Source organism: Podarcis vaucheri (genome assembly GCF_965113315.1).
Source record: "Podarcis vaucheri genome assembly, chromosome: 8".
NCBI classification, from domain to species: Eukaryota; Metazoa; Chordata; class Lepidosauria; order Squamata; family Lacertidae; genus Podarcis; species Podarcis vaucheri.
This window is the reverse complement of record NC_138766.1, coordinates 72,375,495-72,395,374: the sequence shown is the minus strand read 5'-3', so window position 1 is coordinate 72,395,374 and position 19,880 is coordinate 72,375,495. Positions and strand designations below refer to the sequence as shown.

Genomic DNA, 19,880 nt, shown 5'->3' with positions numbered 1-19,880 from the left:
GAATGAGCAGAAATTGTTTTGCATAATTAATGCACCCAATGGTAAGAATCAAATGGTCCAACACAATGTTGAGCCCTTGATCAATGTTGAGCTTACCTATCATGTTGGAAAAGCCATGGGTCTTTCAGATTCCTGGTAAAGCATCTATTCCCATAGGAATGGGGACTACATCCCCAGCAGAAAAACATGCTATTTGCATCAATTTCCACTGGCGGTGGGGAGGCCCTTCAATGGTCAGAGGGGCTTATCTCCAGCAAAAATTGATGTGAATACAGTGGTGCCCCGCAAGACGAAGGCCTCGCAAGACGAAAAACTCGCTAGACGAAAGGGTTTTGCGGTTTTTGAGCTGCTTCGCAAGACGAATTTCCCTATGGGCTTGCTTCGCAAGACGAAAACGTCTTGCAAGTTTGTTTCCTTTTTCTTAACACTGTTAATACAGTTGCGACTTGACTTTGAGGAGCAACTCATAGAATGCGGTGTGGTAGCCTTTTTTGAGGTTTTTGGTGATTTTTGAAGCTTTTCCAAAACTTTTCCGACACCGTGCTTCGCAAGACGAAAAATTCGCTACACGAAAAAACTCGCAGAACCAATTAATTTCGTCTTGCGAGGCACCACTGTAGCATCATTTCCCCATGTAGTCCTATTTTTAGTGGCAAAATAGGCACTGCTGGATATCTGAAGTGCCCAGTGTCACCTCTGCTCCCTCCTTGTTGCTGTATGCAAGTTGATGCATCTTTGGGAAGAGACAACCTGGCTAGTAGATGTTTATACTCTATAAACCTCCCCCCATATGTCTGCAGCTGCATATACACTGTCATGTATATGAAGCCTGAATCAGCCAAATCTCACAATGAAACGGTAATTCTTCTTGTTGGTTTATCAGATCTGAGACCTTCAGATCCAATGGTGGCATGGATATCTGAGCTGCTTGGTCTGGGCTACCTTATTCTCACATCTTCAAACATTTATCACAGTAGTTTGAGTGCCACAGATGCCAAATCCTCAATGAACGGCCTGCAGAGCTACAGATCCCATCTGTGGAACTATACAGAGGCCATAACAGAGAACTACGGTAGATGTTAAGGAGGGGGGAAAGTCATATAAAACATGCATCTAATGTTTTTGACAACAACCCTGTACTCTAGGTAATGTAATACTTAACTTGAAGTTCCATTAGAAAATCAAAGGAACCAAACGGCACAAGCCCCATATCTGCCCTGAGTGATCTAACCATATGCCAGGAAAGATTAGGAGATAGTGAAAAGTTATTGAATGATCATAGTCCCATTCAGATGCTGCTGTCCTTCTATCTTAACAAGCTATGGTGAGCCTCAAGCTTGCGTACTCTTTCTTCCCCCACTTTTGTGGTCACAAAGAGATATAAATTTTCTGTTTTCACTTTTTAAGAAACCATAGTTAGCTATTACAGTCAAACTTGGGGAATTGGTTTGCATAAGCCTAATTAGAAAACAAACTTAAAGCAGAACCACTGTTTGATCTTGCATTGTCTTGATTTATTGAGCTGAGCTGTGAGGAGTTTGCTCATTTTTTTCGTTTTTCTGCCTAGCAAATTGTCAACAATATGGTAATTATGTGACCACAAAACAACATCCATCTTCCTAAAACTGATAAATTATCTTCAATTTTCTGGATGTGGAATGCTCAAGACTGGTTTGGCAGTAGTTAGTTCCTGAGTCACTAAACAACCAGCAGGACCTCCAATGCAAATGCCACTGCTGAAGTATGCAGAATGCAAGGGTGTACTGAAACGTAAATCATCTGCAACCACTACATTCCATCACTCTTACCTACCAGGGATGTTCTGTAAAAAGCAATCTGCTTTACAAGGTGGGCACATTTTTTGGGGGGGAAATATTTAAGCTATCTCTGGAATCCCTTTGTTACTGGAAAGAAGATTCCATGGAGCCTGATCTTTGCTAAAAAACAACTCTTGTTCTTCCCTTCTGAGATAGAGGAAAGGATAACAATACTGGGCCCAGGTATCCAAGGCACATCCTTAATGTCCAGGTATTTGTTTCAATGGATTTGAAAGCAGTTTAGCAGTCTACTTTTATCCAGCTCTCTAAGTGAAACCTAAATGGTATCAAATATTTTCTTTCAGGAATTAATTCTGCTGGATATAATACTGGCAGTTTCCACAACCTCTTTTACTGAGGGATTTTGGAAGTTGTCTTCAGAGCCACATCATTTAGGGAAGTCTTATATGATCCTTTTCAAGATTTCATCTATCTGAGGATCAGGATCCATCTCCATCATAGCCTCTCAGCTACCATGACTCCCAGGGAATTCAATAATGGGGATAGAACTGAAGTTTTCAGATAGGGCATCTCTGAATGTGCCAGTACTTTTGCCCCCTGGACAGTTTTAAGTTTTGATTATCTAATTGCCCTGGTCCATTTTGTAAATTTTAAGGCAAGGCAGTGCACATACAGCAAGGTAACCTTGCCCTTGCATTTTATGTTGTACCCCAAAACTCAAAAAAATAATCTGAGGATCGCTCGTAGTCATTATGAGCAATTGATTGTGAAGATAAAAAAACACAGAGAAATGTTAATTTTATTTCTCGCTTACAACACCTCATAGTAATGTATAAGGCCTGTATCATGGCAGTAAAAGGGGAATTCAGTGGGTGTTGCAATAACACATGACAGAGAACCTAAAGAGAACCTAACAGTTACTTAAATTTGTTATTTTTGATCTGGGAATTTCCTCTTTTGGAGTAATGTATACATGGATATATACTTAAGTACAGTGGTACCTTGGTTTAAGAACAGCTTAGTTTATATGAACAACTTGGAAGCAGAACGCTGCAAACCCAGAAGGTGTTCCGGTTTGTGAACTTTGCCTTGGAAGCTGAACATGTTCCACTTCTTGTCAAGTGTGTTTCATTTGTAAATGGAGTCCCCCCCGCCGCTAATCAGAGGCTTCCTGTTGAGCTCATCGGCTGCTGAGTTCTGGGCACCCACGCAACACAGAGGTGATATTTGAAGCTTTTGTTTTTGCTGTTTTTTTGCATTTTTGTTTGTATGGCTTTTCTGGTGTTTTTTTACTGTGACTTGTTCTTAATTTTATGGGATTGACCTGTGACTGTGGCTTGTGACTTCGATTTGGGACTGTGGCTTGTGACTTCATTTTTGTGACTTGCTTTTGTGACTGTGTGGAACCCTGTTCAGCTACTGATTGATTGATTGTGTGACTGCAGAAAATGATTTAAAAACCCCATCCAAACAATGACTATCATCAGTGCATGTAAGAAAAAATAATAATTTTTATCATCTACAGTACTGTCTTATTTATTTTATAGTACAGTATATTGATTATTGCTTTCATTTTATGGATCAATGGTCTCGTTAGATAGTAAAATTCATGTTAAATTGCTGTTTTAGGGGTTGTTTTTTAAAGTCAGGAATGGATTAATCAATTTTGCATTACTTTCTATGGGAAAGCACGCCTTGGTTTTAGAACATTTTGGTTTTGGAACAGATTTCCAGAACGGATTAAGTTTGGGAACCAAGGTACCACTATAAATACAAAAAAGCTAAAGAACCAAGAAATGAAAAAACGAAAGAACCATGTTTACATTTTTAACCCTAAAATTGGTGTAGCTATATAGAGTGACTGACATGGTAGTCTGAAGACAGAGCTCTAAATTAAGAATAGGAGGATTTATATGTAGCTATGAAATGTAGTTTGGTTCTGACAAGAAAAAGATGCTCATAACACAAGAGTGCCACAAGACATAACGAACCTTGAAATTATGCAACTGATATAGCCAGGGGGTGAAAAAAAGGCACAACATGAAAGAGTCCTAATTAGTCCCTTTAAGCTGTGGAATTCAACAAACGCCATGGTTTACACACAACATCACAGCAATATCCTTTTTTCTGGATGCCATTTATGTAAAATTAGGTTGGTATGATACAGCAATGCCTGTGATTTGTGCAAAAGGGGGGAAATCGGCTTCTATATTTTTATTTATTTATTTGGCCAAATTAATGATTGATACCAATATAAAAAAGAAAATTTCTGCTCTCTAAGAATAAAGTAATTCTAGGAGCAATGCAGATGATAATATTTTAAATTTACAAACAAAAATTCATGATAAAATTAAAGAGAGCAGTGACACAGTCTATAAAGCAAAGGAAACCTTTGATCAGATTATCTTCACTAATCTAAAGGTCATAAAATAATATCCCTGTTTAGTGAGTCTTGTTATGCATCCAGTTGGGTATGTTCATTTTTATGATACATTTATCTTTGAATATGATTTTTATTAATGAATTGTTAATGGGTGGCATGTGGATTTTGTTTTTAGAGTCACCTCAGAGAAAGAGTTTTAATATCCAACACATCATGAGTTATATAATGTATTTTGCGCACCTTTGGGGAGACCTCTCCTTTTACTCCTGCATTTAGTGCCTTTTCTTCTTTCTTCCAATGTACCATTTAAAACTTAAATTGCAGATTACTGAACATCAGAGTACTGTTTGCTTATGAATGATGTGGGAGACTAAACAAACATGCCACACCAATTATACCTCTCAAATTCATAGTAAGCACCCTCAGAATAGGTACGGCACATCGTACGGGATCGAAGTAATCTGACTGCATCTTCGCAAAAGATAGGATACATTGAGTGATCCTTGCTGCCAAAACATAAGGGATGAACATGAAGCTACAGTTAAGACATGTACACAAATGAGACACAAAGGTAAACACAGAGAAGCAAATGACAAAGAAAGGGGGAAAAAGACCAATTCAGATGTACATATAAAGCATGCTAATGTATAAATGTTTATGGTTAATGCAAAGCATTCTCAAAGTGATAAAGCACTATCATGGTTTTAGATTGTAAATCTAAGAATAAGAGAAACTCAGAACAGTTCCAGAAGTGACACACAAGTGACTTTGGTGATAGTCCAATCAAAATTCACACAGGCAAAATGCAGAAGTGGTAGGTTGCCCAAGTTCCTCTGCATAAGTTCACCTTCAAATATTACAAGAAGCACTGCCATCCAAATGCAGAATTACCGTAGGTAGTAACTGCATTTATTGATGACGCTTCTTCAGTAACGTCCAAAGCCACTTTCAGTGCTGACCTTGATGTAATGTTCTCTCATTCACACAACTATCCCACTCCAGGGAGATATAAATTTGTACCTGCTGCTACATCCACAAGATACAAACAGCATTACCACCTATTTAGAGACAATAACTGCATGACCCGAGTCTGAAAGACTTCTATTCCTTTCTAAGAAGTGTTCATTACTGTCAGAGGCTGACAGTGAAAACCATATGTCAAAGCTACAAAAACATGCAGTTCATGAGGCACTCTGCTTGCATCCCAGTCTCTGGAATAACAATAATTAAGAATAATAATAATAACAACAGCAATAACAGTACACAACATTTATATAGTACTGTAGTTTTGAGAGCTGAAAGGACTTCACATGTACCATATTGCAATAATCCTTACAATTATTATGTAAGGTGGGTAGCATTATTAGCCCCAAACTACAGCTGGAAGCACTGGAGCGAAGAGACAGATGTGCATGTAAAGCTACCAACAGAGTTCATAGCTCAGATGAGATTCCAACTAGGTCTTCCCTGGGTCACAGCTCACCCGTTTAGATAACACACTACACCAGCAACTAGGTCTTCCCTGGGTCACAGCTCACCCGTTTAGATAACACACTACACCAGCTTTAATACTTGTCCTTCACGTAACATCATTTATTCTTTCATTATGGAAATTAACCTACTTGAATGTTGTCAACACTGCCTGGGATAGTGACTTTTTGAAATGTTATATATAGGTCTAGAAACTACACACATTTAAAGCACGTGGCTTCAGCCAAAGAATCCTAGAAACTGTAGTTTGTTAAAGGTACCGGGAACTGTAGCTCTGTGAATTCGTTTGGGGGTAGCCATGTGCTTTAAAGGTATATGGGTCACATCCACAAAATTCACTTAAAATACACTTAAATATATGGTGTGGGTGTGACCCATATACCTTTTCCGGAATGATCAATGACCTGACTCTAACATTTGGAAGTTCAAAGACAAAACCTCATAAATCAACTGCTATTTCATGTATGCCAATAACAGGAAGCGGGTGTTATCAAGTAGAGTATGGTTAGGCAAACAAACAGCTGAATGTTTTCAGTCTTTAAAAATAACACCTACTAATCTTCTAAATATTTGCCTATAAAGCAATCCTACAATACCCTTCAGTGACCTGAACAGAGTGAAGTAAAAATATAGGTGCAAGCAGGGACATGCATTTATACACACAGAGGCACACACACAGGAAAACAGATACCTGGCATTTCTATGATGGTAGTCAATGGACTGAGTGTGTTGAGACCAAGGCAGACTGACATAAGGACTGAAAGCATAGCAGAAACAAAAAATGAAAATGTAAGACAATGAAATGAAGACTGATGAACACACATCCTAAAAAGGAAACTGAAGGACAAACGACATGACAACACAGCAGCTACAAAATCATAGTCTCTAATCAGTATAATTCTATAAACATGACAAAAGCATGGAAAAAATGCAAAGAATACCGAAAAACTCTGAAGGAAATGTTAATGGTACAGTGGTGCCCCGCAAGACGAATGCCTCGCAAGATGGAAAACTTGCTAGACGAAAGAGTTTTCCGTTTTGGAGGTGCTTCGCAAAACGAATCTCCTATGGGCTTGCTTCGCAAGACGAAAATGTCTTGCGAGTTCCTGCGGGTTTTTCCCCTCCCCCCCTTTTTCTAAGCCGCTAAGCCGCTTATCAGCTGATCCGATAAGCTGATAAGCCGCTAAAAGCCACTAATAGCGCTAATAGCGCTAATCCTCTAATCCGTCAATGGGCTTGCTTCGCAAAACAAAAAAACCACTAGACGAAGAGAATCACAGAACGGATTATTTTCGTCTTGCGAGGCACCACTGTATTTTTATCACCTAGAGGAACAATTTATAACTTTGCTATGCTGCACTGTGATAATCTTCCTCTATTGCCCCAGTGCAAGCATTTGACATCTGTAAACCCTAGAAATATGGGGGAGCTTAATTCTATGTACTGAACCTCTTAGGCTTGCTGATTGGAAGGTTGGCAGTTCAAATCCCTGCGACGGGGTGAGCTCCCGTTGCTCTGTTCCAGCTCCTGCCAACCTAGCAGTTTGAAAGCACGCCAGTGCAAGTAGATAAATAGGTACCACCATGGTGGGAATGTAAACGGCATTTCCGTGCACTCTGGCACTCATCACGGTCCTCTGTGCACCAGTAGCGGTTTAGTCATGCTGGCCACATGGCCCAGAAAACTATCTGTGGACAAACACCTGCTCCCTCAGCCTGAAAGTGAGATGAGTGCCACCAGTGGCGTAGCGTGGGGGGTGCAGGGGGGGCCGGCCGCACCGGGCGCAACATCTGGGGGGGCGTGCTCACACTCGCAGCTCTCTGCCCCTACTAAAACCCACGGGTTAGGGGGCGCAAATTACTTGTCTTGCCCCGGGTGCTGACAACCCACGCTACGCCACTGAGTGCCACAACTCCATAGTCGCCTTTGACTGGACTTAACCATCCAGGTCCTTTATCTTTACCTTTTACCTAATCAGCCCACAGTTCATATAGATAGGGGGCATCAAATTCCTGGAATTAAGCAAGTTTAGGCAGAAGAAAGAGGACATTCCCAGAGTGAGGGCTCAAGTTGTGATGACTGCTATGCAAGAAGGCAAGTGTTGAAGTACAGAGAAGAGGGTGGGACGTTAAACTGGCTGATAACCAAATAAAGAAGAGCTGATAATATTTTCTCTTATATGCTCCAGGAATGTACCTGACAGTGGGCAGTCTCTAGTCAGGTCCATTCCTGAAGCTCTGCCCCCTCAGGGAGCCAGGCTGAATGCTGGTCGGCTTCCCTAGTCTCGATCATCTCTCAACCTCCTGCATGGCTGGAAGGTACACAAAGCGCTTCCCAGTCACATGGGAAATCCTGTCACCAACAGTTCCCCAAACCCCACCACATCAGGCTGTAAATGGCACTCCCTAGTAGGTGGGGCATAAGCATTTTCCTACCCTCAACCTTTCTAGAAGTAATTAAACCCAACGGTCAAGATCTGAAGTATCACAAGGAACCTTGATGAATCCGGTATTTGCAAATTCTGATATGAACTCATCTGATCAGCACCTCTTGGACTAATGTCTAGATCAGTACTTAGTTAGCCTTCAGATTTTATACTTCTCAAATATTCCATTGTGGTTCTAGGCTCCAAAACATATCAAAATACATTTAGAAATATGCATTAGGAAAATATGCATTTAGCAGTAGGTATGTCAGGAGAAAATACATTTAGAAATGTAATTCTAAAATAAAAATCAAATATTTAATTTGTGAATTTTTTGGTGTGTATTTAAAAATATATTCATAGATTATTATGGAAATGAGATGAAACGGATTTATGAGTGAATACTGACACAGACTAGAAAAAAACTGATTCACCCATTGCTACTCATATACCTAGCCCTTTTTATATTGGCTAAAAGTGAGAAACAAATATTGAATGTTCTTTTCTTCATGATACGACAAATATTGTAGCAATAACGGATTGAGTATACAAGGTACCATTTTATGGTATTTCCATTAGAAACAATGGTGGTGGTGTAGGGGAGAGAACAAGGTGAGGCAGTAACAAATAGAAAAATGCATAATTCAAGATACCCCACTATCAAACTTTCTAATGTCACCATTCATCTCTTGAGTTATAAAAACAATATTTTCATTTTATATTTAAGACAAAGTGAGATGGGAATGTTGCTAGATTCAGAATAATTTATGTGTAGATTAGGAAAGGCGACCCAGAATCAAAATATAGCTGTACATATCAGTTTAAATTATTATAACACTTTGCTTTAGCATCATTCCAGTGGCAACTATTAAGAGGAAAGCTGGTTTCAGTCTTTTTCTATTTTGGAAACACTATCACAAAACTTTTTTTCCAGTTTGGTACTGGTTTTATCAAGGTGACTTTCTATAGCAATTTCTTTCTCAAAGCATAAATTGTCATGGATCATGTCCTAGTAGCCTGTCATTTCAAAATTTCTCATTTTGGCAGATCAAAATCAGTAGCTCTCATCACAGTATGAACAGCAATGCAGCATGATTTGTTGGTCTCGGGAGATACTTAAAGCTAAAGCTTGCATAGAGATTTAAGCTCTGCCATTCTGCAGGACTTGACTTGTCTGAGTCAGGAAAATGCAACCTCGGTATATATCCTGCCTTTATCAAGATGGAGCATACCATAACGAGGACCACTATATTCAAGAAATTACACTGGGCAGTAATACAATTCTGTGTTTATGCAGGTAATTTTCCATAGATTATTGGATTTGTCAGCTCTCTCAGTGAAAACAGTTACTCAGAGGACTGATGCCTTAGCAAAGGAAAAATAATGAGTTCACTTAAGCTGAACCCAGAAGGTGTGGGTGATTTTGTTCCTCTTTCCTTTCCTGATACCTTATCCCTATTATAAATAAATCAATTTGAGACTTTATCAGCAACATTCATAGCTCTCCTGATCTTATTCTGACTTGAACTTAATTTGCACCTAACTAAGCTTTTACTGAATCTGTGAATATCAGACCTAGAGACAGTTCTGGAGGACACCAATACTGCAAATATGCATTGTTGTAAAGAACAGCTACTGCTACTTTTTCAGGTTCGTATAAGCTAAAACACAGCAATTTGAAATTTTAACCTATATTTCTTCTCATTACAAGAGCACACCAGAAATCTTTGAAAGTTAGCATCCATTAGTATTTCTTTTCCCTGGGCATAGCTAAAAGTCAATCCCACCCTTGTTTATTCCCTTTTGGATCCATTCCTAAGGCAGGTTGCAACAGCAGCAGCAACACCATGTAAATACAAGCTTTGGGGGGGGGGGGGAATAGGACCTACAGCTGGGTCCTGGAACTGGAAAGGTTGAAAGCAATGCAGCACAATGATGCCCCCAATAGTAGAGAGAGGTGTTTGTGTTGAATAAAGCAAGCAGAGTGTTATAATGCCTTCAGGGTGAGTAGAAGATGCAAACTAAGGTGCCATTTTAAATTGATGACATCACCATCCCCGCTCCAGGAATGTTATTTCTGAACCAGCCCAGAGTCATTGAGACATTTGAGAAGGTTCAATTGTATTAGGCATGAGACATAAATAGTGAAGAAAGGTACATGAAAATATTCAGAGCAACGCTTACAGAATCCTATTGGAGGACCAACTGTACTAATGCTTCTTCCCAAAGAAAAGCTATTAAAATGTGTTGATTTCATTCTGATTTCATGCTTCAAATGGAGCGTGCCTCAGTTTTGTGAAATTAATACTTGGTAAATGGAAATATATTGTTTTGTAATATTCACAGAATGCCTCATAAGTTCCTGCAGAACTATATTATACATATATGAACAATGCCTGCCCATTTGATACACACAGTCAGTGTACCCATTTTGGAAATATCAGGATATGCCAAAAATCAGTTTGGTTAAGAAGATTATGGCAACTGTGGAGAAATTCGCATGAAACTTTTCAAGCCTCTAAAAATCTTAGCCGAGAACCCAGCTGAAAATACCCCCCCATACACACACATTTGGGGAAGCTAAACAGTCAAGAGTAAGAAGCAAATGTTTCTTAGTAGCAAATCTGACTTTCTGGAATAATCTTTTCCAAGTGTCAGTGGTCCCCCTTTCGGAACAAACTCCTTCAAAAATCCTATCTTTCCCAAACCTCTGGACTGACAGAGGAAGAGAATGTGCTTTGGGTTTGGTGGTGCTGTTTTGAGTTTTAATGTTCACAGTTTTCTGTTTATGAATTTGTTTCATTCTATGAAATTGGTTTAAAGCAATGATGTAAGCTACTTTATACAGCTGTGGAATGGAAGAACATAACAGTTTTTAATAAATAACAAACTAATGCCTTGTATACTTCCATATAGAATGAGACAATATTGGATTCATGCTATACAGATTTAGTAGCTTTTGGTGTAACCTGTAATGCTAGATTTGGATCCTTTAATGGGCAAGAATCCACTTTGTCAGATAAACAGCTAAACTGCTAAGTACAAGGCTTTGTGTATCTACACACACCACACATGTATAGACTGAAGAGAGATGTTATTACCAAGAGATACCTGTGGACTCATCGATGGAAGAGACAGGTGTGACCTATTACTATGTAGAATGGAATGCAAACAAGTTCTAGGGTAAAAAAAAATCCAATCGAGAGAGTGTGACCTTACTGGTAATAAATTGGCACAGCAAAGTGGTGTTGGTTGTCTATTCATCTTGATTTGCCAATTCATTACCTGCAGGAATGGGTCACACTCAAGCTAAATAGACCATTTACCCTTTTCACTGGACCTTGATTGCATTTCACTCTACAGAGTAATAGGACACTCTATCCTTTATCTTCCCCCATTGTATGAGCATGTCATTCTGTTTATATCTGTATCAGAGAATATTGTTTCATGCATCTGGAAAAGTAATATTTGGACCATTGCTACAGAAAATGTGTTAGTTTGGGATGCCACAATATCCTTCAATGGATAGGTGGCCAATCTGCAAAGGACAGTAGCTAATCTGCAGCATGAGTACCACAAGGGAAATGGAGAGGGAATAATTCTCCAGTGCTCTGCTGGCATGGAGCTGCCCCTGGTTCATCAGACATAGCCAACCGAAGGCCAGAGGGTAATATATATACAATTAAATCTGGATATTTCTGAGCACATTTAGACTGGTTCAAAAATTATCATTTCTTATGCAGAAAATAAGACATATTCAACCCTCAAATACTTTCTGTCATGCTTTCTTCTCATATATGAGAATGTATATTAATATTGTTGACGATGTCTCTTTATTTCACGTTGTTTTCACCAGTTCAAAATCACTTAGTTCTTTACTCAACATGGGGGGGGGATCCTATTATCTGGAACTTAACGGAATTGTAAAAGCAGGATACTATAAATAATTACAGCACTGACACTAAAATCAATGCGACTTACTTCTGTAAAGATATGCAGCCTAATTCTCCTGCTGCCACAATGAGCTAGCAACTTAAAGGGCCAAATGTTGCTTCCCAGTGTAAGCATATAGCCACTTACCCTTTCAGCCTCAACTTCAGAACTGCAGCAAGAAGCACATGCGACTTAAAGAGGAGAAATACCCTCAGAGCTTTTGCTGCAGCCAGACTCTAGAATTAGTGCACCAATGCAACCATATACTTAGTTAAACTGCTAAATGATACAGTATTTTATTTCTTCATTTTGCACCATGTTTTTCTATCAGAGTTCCCAAAGTGGTTACGTAATGCTACACACTACAACTGCTCAGAAACTTTCTAATAAGCTTTTACTTGACAAAGTACTGACAATGTCAATTTCCCTCCTTTATTCTGGAATCCTAGCTCTTTATACTTTAAGGCCAAAAACAGATGTGACAACAGCAAATCCTATTTGTTTAGACTCAAGTTTGCTCCATCACAGATAAATCAATCTCAGTTTCAACAGCAAAATGAATATGCTGGCAAGGGAAGCTAAACACCTTACTTCCAATTATTATTATTATTATTACTACTACAACTGCTGCTACTTTATTTATTAATCACCATACACTGTGAAATCTTAAGGGAATTTACACCCAACAGACAACAAGAATAAAAATACAAAAAAAAATAAATACAACATTTTAACCTCTATATACCTCAGGAAGACCATCAATTAAACAGCCAAATAAAATACACCAGGTACCAACAGCCAAACAACCAAACATCTGGGAGCAGAGATATTTTAAACCTGGTATTGAAATGATGACAAAGTTGGCACCAGCTGAGACTCCTTGGGAAGAGCATTCCACAATCAGGAGCCACAACAGAAAATGTCATCTGCCTAGTAGCAACCCTCTGCACCTCTCTCAAATGAGGCATCCTTGCCACACCCCACTCCAGCTGAGCTCAGGGGGACAGGGGGATGGGGTGACAAATTTGTGAAGGTAAACTGCTCAAATTTTGCTCTCCTTAAGGAGAGCTTTTCCATGTCTCTTTTGCTCTATAAAGTGAGCCACCCCATTTTGTAGACAATTTGGGCAGCACTATTTAAGCAAATGGATCCTTTGAAAAACTCTTTGGTGTGGTGCACTGGTTAAAGTGCTCAATTTAGACTGGATACGCCTGTCTTCAAATTCCCACTAAGCCACAAAGGTTACTTGTGCCAGCCTAAACTACCTGACACGGTTATTTTGAGGATAGAAGGTAGGGGAGGCATACACACCAACCTAAGCTCTTTGGAGAAAGGATAGTATAAAAAATAAACAGAGAAGCTGGCTGTTTCATCCTTCAGCTAATGCACTATTAAATGACCATAGTTTTGGAACAATACATATCTCAATGCAGAGGATATTTGTAAATACATTTTTAATGCACACTAGAGACTTTTCAAGCTTAATAACTTTTAGGAAAATATACTATTTTAAATGATGGTGCTTTCAGGCTCATAAAACTATTTTGAGGTAATGATGACCATGAGAGTAAGTAACAATCTTTGAAAGTTAGTTTTTGGTGTCTAATGGCAGAACAACAGTACCATATATTCCAATCAAGTCCCAGATTATTGGGACAAAATGCTCTTTTTCTCTCTCTTTCTGGTGAACTGATTTTTGTTTTGCCCTTTCTTTCAGTGTCCTTGAAGAAAAAGGAAAGGGGTTGAGAAAGTCCCTGTTGACACACTTATCAGTATGTGCAGCACTGTGGCTGCATCAGTTATAAAGAAAGTCTGATACCAGGCCTGCAAAGAATACTCAAAACTATCTGTTTAACTTTGGTATATTTTGTTCTGATGGCCCCAGAGAATAAGCAGGAGAAGAACAAATAGGCAAGCTATTACAATTTACCGGGCCAACAACAGTGGCTTAAAGAGTATGCAGTTTCTGGTTCACATAATTCTGCCAAGCATCTGCCTGAAGTCGAGTTTTTAACTCAATTGTCTGCATACTCTTTCAGCAGCATGAGTTCATCCATTAAAAGATAGCATCTTACCTAATGCCACACCATCTATAAGTGATGGCTTAAAAGAGTATTTCGGTGCTCTAGGCCACAGCTTTTTAAATTGAAAAGAACAGCAGAACGTATCAGTTCTGGAATGTGTCTCTTATTCTGGAAATGGTGCCTAGAATATGCTACCCATAGTCTGCTATTTGTTATTTTAAGAATTATGTCTGTCTGTCTCCCTCTCTCTCTCTAATACATGTCAAAAAAGCCAAAGATTTAACCAGCTTAAATTTGCCTGGTCCAGTTTAACGTGCTGGTGAATCAGGCATTTAGCATTCTAAATTTAAGCACAGTGGAGGAATTTGTGTTTAGGAAATTTAATTAAACTAAACAGTTCAAAAGCACAATCCACTTCAAATTATACCATTTTAAGACTGAATTACTTCAATAGCAGAGAAAGACACCTTAACTTTACCTCAAAATCAACTGTCATGCTGTTTAAATTCTTAGTTAGGCTCCAAACAACCTTTTATGTTTTACTATGTTTTTATATGCACTGTAAGCCGCCCAGAGTGGCTAGAGAAATCCAGCCAGATGGACGGGGTATAAGTAATAAAATTGTTGTTGTTGTTGTTATCATTACGCCTGCAACAGAACATTTGCTGCATCCCTCTTTCCACACAATATCAGGTACCTTTAATAGGGAGTACTGTGGGATTTGGTGGATCAGAATTTTTTTTTGGGGGGGGGGACTGGTATTCCAACTAGAAGAAAACAACCACAGAGCTCCTGTGAATGCATAGAAGCACTTCAGGAATTTGGATAAGGATTTTTTGAATCCCTGCCAGACAAGAACTTTCTATAAAATGTTAAAACTTGCTACTAGCTGCTTCTGTCATTTATAATTAGAAATTATAGTAAATAATTCGGGCAGTCTGAAATATTACTTTTTGTTTGAAAAATAGTAACAGAAAAATTGTTAATGATATCACTCTTTTTTTAAAAAAGCAACTTTAATTTTTTGTACATGTAAGATTGTGGAAAATATACTGGTATCTTGTTAGGTAAGGTGTTAAAAATACCGAAGTCCAAGTATATTATGAAACTGAGGGAGGTGAACATTTCAAATTCAATTTTCATTAACACAAGTTAATGAGGTGAAAAATGTCCTGTCTATTTTTTAAAATGAAAGCAAAAAATGCCTCAGGTAATGTTGCAGAGTAAGCAACATAAGCCAACTACAATCTCTGCTTCACTTCTATTTCATTAAAATTCCAAGATGTCAGTAGATCTCAGGTTGCTATAGAAAAGATTTCTCAAGCAACACTGTTTAAAAGGTACTAACAAAGTGTACTTCCTCATAAAACATATCCCCACCCTCCCCCAGCTCTATATATTAATCATGTGTCCAGCTAGAGCAGGCATCCCCAAACACGGCCTCCAGATGTTTTGGGACTACAACTCCCATCATCCCTAGCTAACAGGACCAGTGGTCAGGGATGATAGGAATTGTAGTCCCAAAACATCTGGAGGGCCGAGTTTGGGGGTGTCTGAGCTAGAGGTTTCTTTGAAGTTTTCATGGAAGCAGAGTTCTGACACTGGGAGCTGGTAAAGAGTGAACACCTTTTTAAAAAGCAAAACCCATCCATTTGTGCATGGAAGGGGTGTTTGCACAACAACAAAGTGTAGCATTATAATAATCAAACTGGGAAAGCCTTGGATATTTCTAATCTCTACCAATACAATATATAAATCCAAGTTTTCATTCTAACATGTGATTATTGTCAAAGGTAAAATAAAAGGCCCATAGAATTGATTCAATTATTTGGCTAAAATGTTCTTCTTGCATGCTTTCTTCAAGCTTTCCTGACCAGTAAATGCAAACAATGGGACTATTTATATGTAATACAGAATAATAATAGCAGGAAATAGAATTAGGCAAATTTAACTATTTCACTTTTGTAAACTGGAGGTGCTGAGGTTTAAATATCAATCTGAATTGATTCTGTTTTGTCTAAAATGTATTATTATTGTTTCCATTGTTTACTCTTTTACATCTGAATATCTACCTCTCTCTGTCTGGGGAGTTGTGGTCATCCATTATTCGATGTCTATCCATTCGGTTCATGGTATTGTAATGTGCAGGAGTAGATCGGGTCCCTCGAGACCCCTGTTCCACATTCCTACTGAAGAAACAAAACCATCAATGTCATGAAGGCGGAAATGAGCAGTTCTCTTTAAGATGAGCCCTGTTAATGAAAATGTTAGCTGTAACCTTTAACATCCTTGACTCTGACAAAATCTGTTCAAAGCTAATAGGATTGGTTACCTATGCATACATCTTATATAAAAATTGGCATGTACTGCCTTCTCACTGAGGGGGAAAAAATGAAGAAGAAAAAATCAGACTCAAGGTAGGGAAGAGGTGGGGAATCTGTACCAGGAATATTTTCACCCTCTCTGTCATGATCCACAAGCAGTTCACTGCAATATTTAATTTTACTGCACATCACTTAGCCAATGCCATCTAAAAACAAAATGCGAAATCTACATAATTAACATTCCTTTTCAGACAAAAGTGTGCAAATTTGAAGTTTTTATGCAAAATAACCATCATTTGCCAACCAAACACTTATTAAACCTGAAAACCTGGAGACTTATTAATTATTGTCCATTTATTGACCATAGCTACGGCAGGAAGGGAAGGAATGCGCAATCTTGTGGCTGGCTTCTGATCGTTTAGCCATGATTAAAAGTGCCAGTGTTGCATCCGCACCAACACTAAGTGTATTGTTTTATTTGAATTATACAAAATATGATTTAGATGTTTTCCTTATGCTAGATATTTTTAAGAGGGGGACACAACACTCAGCTCTTCATATTATCTTTCTCTCCTTTAGCAAGGACAGGTGGTTAAGTGCCTGTCAGTTTAAACAATAACCACAGCCATCCCAAAATAAGGAAGCAATTTCTAAATACTCAGGGTACACACTGAAGAAGCATATCTGTCAATTAAAAGAAAAATAAAATATGAAACAGCCCTGTAGGCATCCAAGACATTCAGAATAGAGATAAGGAAAAGCTAAACTAAGTCATCTCATTGTCAGAAGGGGGAATTTCCAGGTTCACAATGGACCACAAATAAGGAACTCATGTCTGCTGCTACCTTTTGGTGCGGGAGTCTCCCACTAAAGCTCTGACCAGATTTGCTTAGCAATAACAAGGTGGTTGCATTATGTGTCCTCAGATCATGGCTGATTACTAAGAATGGCTTAAGTCTTGAGCAGGAGCAGTCCTGTAAATTTGGAGACTTTGTCACTTTTTCCTGATACCCCATTACACTAGCGTCCAGTTTGCCCATGTACAGGAAAAAATAAACTAACTCATTCAGATACTGTACTTCCTAATCTAACTAAATGTGGCTGTGGAATCTATAGTCAAAGAGGCAGGGTGCAGAAGTCTCTCCATATGTTGACTTAGCTGCTGTATCACAGAAAGTTTTAGGGGGAAAGTATTGCACAGAATTTGGGGTGGTTTTGCTTGGAACAATGAAGATAATTGAAGTTCAGGTACCCAGAAGAGACTCTTCCATCTACATCCCATAGACAAATCTCTCAGGGTTTCCCAAACTTGGGTCTCCAGCTGTTTTTCGACTTCAACTCCCATCATCCCTAACTAGCAGGTCCAATGGTCAGTGATGATGGGAATTGTAGTCCAAAAATAGCTAGAGACACAAATTTGGGAAACTCTGCTAATTATATGATACCTTTTTAAGGTGGTTTGGGACCTGAATTTGATTCAAAAGCAGAGCATAAGTAAGTCTAAAATAATTAAGACTGCACTCTACTTTATTGTGTCCATTAACATTTAGTGTTGCTAGTATGATCTGGGGGGAATTAAGAATAAATTCTTTAACACAAAAACATTATTTTCAGTTGAATGTGACTGAATGTGATTCTGTTGAATGTGATTTTGCAAGCTTCCAGTTGCTGATATATAATTACAAGTCTCAGTAATTTATGAGTAACTGACTATTTGTATCTTTCACTATTTTTATTGTTGGGTAGAGAGAGAGAAAAGTATCAGTTTCCATGTTGTGGTAGATTGATTTATACTAATAAAAAATGGTTGTGATCATGGTCCTCAATAAAGAACTTATTTTCTAGCTTGTATGTTCAATGAGCAGAAATCTTCCACCTTAACCATATCTAATATTCCATGACAGGCACAATGGTTGCTAGGGTAGGAAAGGAAGTCTATCAAGATAACCAGCCACTGGTGGTTCTACAGGTTATTAATATTCCAACAGGTTATTCTTTTGCAAATGAAATATTGTTATAAGCTTTCAAGAAAAAGTTACAATAATTTTATACATAACATAAAAAACTAGGCTTAAAAATGAATAAATAATAGAGGCTAATATCAATATGAAACTCCTAACTGCACTGTTGCTCTAAGCTGGAACAGACTTTGTCCTAAATCTATATTTTACATCAATGAGCTGAAGATTTTTACATAAACATATGGTCTTTCTTTGCTGAACAGAATTCAAGTGGCATTTTTAATGCTAATATTGCAAAAGTCATAGCATATCTAACAGGTGGGGGGAAATATTATTTCATCAGTTTCATCGGGATATGAACCCATATAGGCAGCGTAGGATGGCAAATTAGTACAATACATAATCTGTATAAAGCTCAATAGTTACTACATTGGTTGCTGGCAAGGGTGTTTACTTAGGAAAAAACACCACAGAGAGGTTTTGGTTTGGTTTTGCTTGGATTGCAGAGATATAAATGAAGGAGCAATCATTCTTGCTCTGAATGGAAAGAATTACACTGTATGACTAGTCATTTACAAAGATAAGTAACAAAACAAGAGGTAAATTATTAATAAGGTCCATTGCTATATTATAAGCAAAAATATCTGTGTTACTACAGAGAAGCAATTGAATTTTCATATTCTCTCACCCATTATCTTGAGTTTAAAGGAATAATTTTAGTATCTACATAATTTCATGTCATATTCAAACAAACAAATAAACCAACAAACCCAAGCCTAAATCATTACAATAATTTACCTTTGTAGAGGAGGGACACTGGGAGACCATGATCTTGTCCTTCCTATACTGTCTCCACGGTGAGGGGACCCTGACCGAGAGCAGTGATTGGATGACATCACTTGTTCTGGCACTGATAGTGTTGAGCTTTGAAGATCTCGCCCATTATGTCGGTAATCTGGGAGCGGGAGGGAAGGTTGAGAGAGCTGAACTAACGGTACAGGTATGGTGACATTTCACTTTTTCTGTTTTGTTAGATTTGTACAGATGGCAGAAAAGTTGCACCCTGGAGAAAAGATGTCGCAATATATAATGGTGTCAAAATTTTTAAAATAATTACAGGTAGAATTTATACACTTTTCCAATTGCTAACAGTGCTTCACATGTGCTGCCAAAAGTAAAGACACTCATAAGGGAATAATGAAAGCCCTGCTGTATCAGACCAAAGGGACATCTAGTTCGACACCCTATTTCACACAGTGGCCTACCAAGCACCTATGGGGAGCCCCGAAGCAGGACAAGGGTACTAGCACTCTCCTACTAATGTCCCCCAGTGAAAATATTCAGAGGTATGCTGCCTTTGTTCCTGGAATATCAGAAAAACCAGTAGCTGTTGATATTCTCCATTAATTTCTCTAAACCATTTTAATGACATCAAAGTTAGTGGCCATCATTACACCCTGTGGCAGAAAATTCCATAGTTTAAATATGCACTCTAAGAATAAATATTTCCCTTTGTCTGTCCTGAATCCCCCATCATTCAGGTTCATTGTATAACTCTGGA

The 19,880-nt window shown here is 38.4% G+C and overlaps 1 protein-coding gene across 24 annotated transcripts in view; it reads right to left on the bottom strand.

The window, feature by feature from the left end:
• Positions 1-19,880, bottom strand: part of RIMS2 (regulating synaptic membrane exocytosis 2) — a 372,071-nt gene that overhangs the window by 125,714 nt on the left and 226,477 nt on the right. For 19 of the 24 annotated variants that reach the window (XM_082235425.1, XM_082235422.1, XM_082235426.1 and 16 more), the window contains 2 exons: positions 19,118-19,274; positions 16,107-16,223 (listed from right to left, as the gene is read on the bottom strand). In XM_082235425.1, coding sequence (XP_082091551.1) covers positions 16,107-16,223; positions 19,118-19,274 — 274 coding nt within the window. Of the gene's footprint in view, positions 1-4,559; positions 4,668-6,343; positions 6,410-16,106; positions 16,224-19,117; positions 19,275-19,880 lie in introns of all 24 variants that reach the window. The other 5 variants (XM_082235412.1, XM_082235413.1, XM_082235420.1 and 2 more) reach the window with 2 other exon arrangements.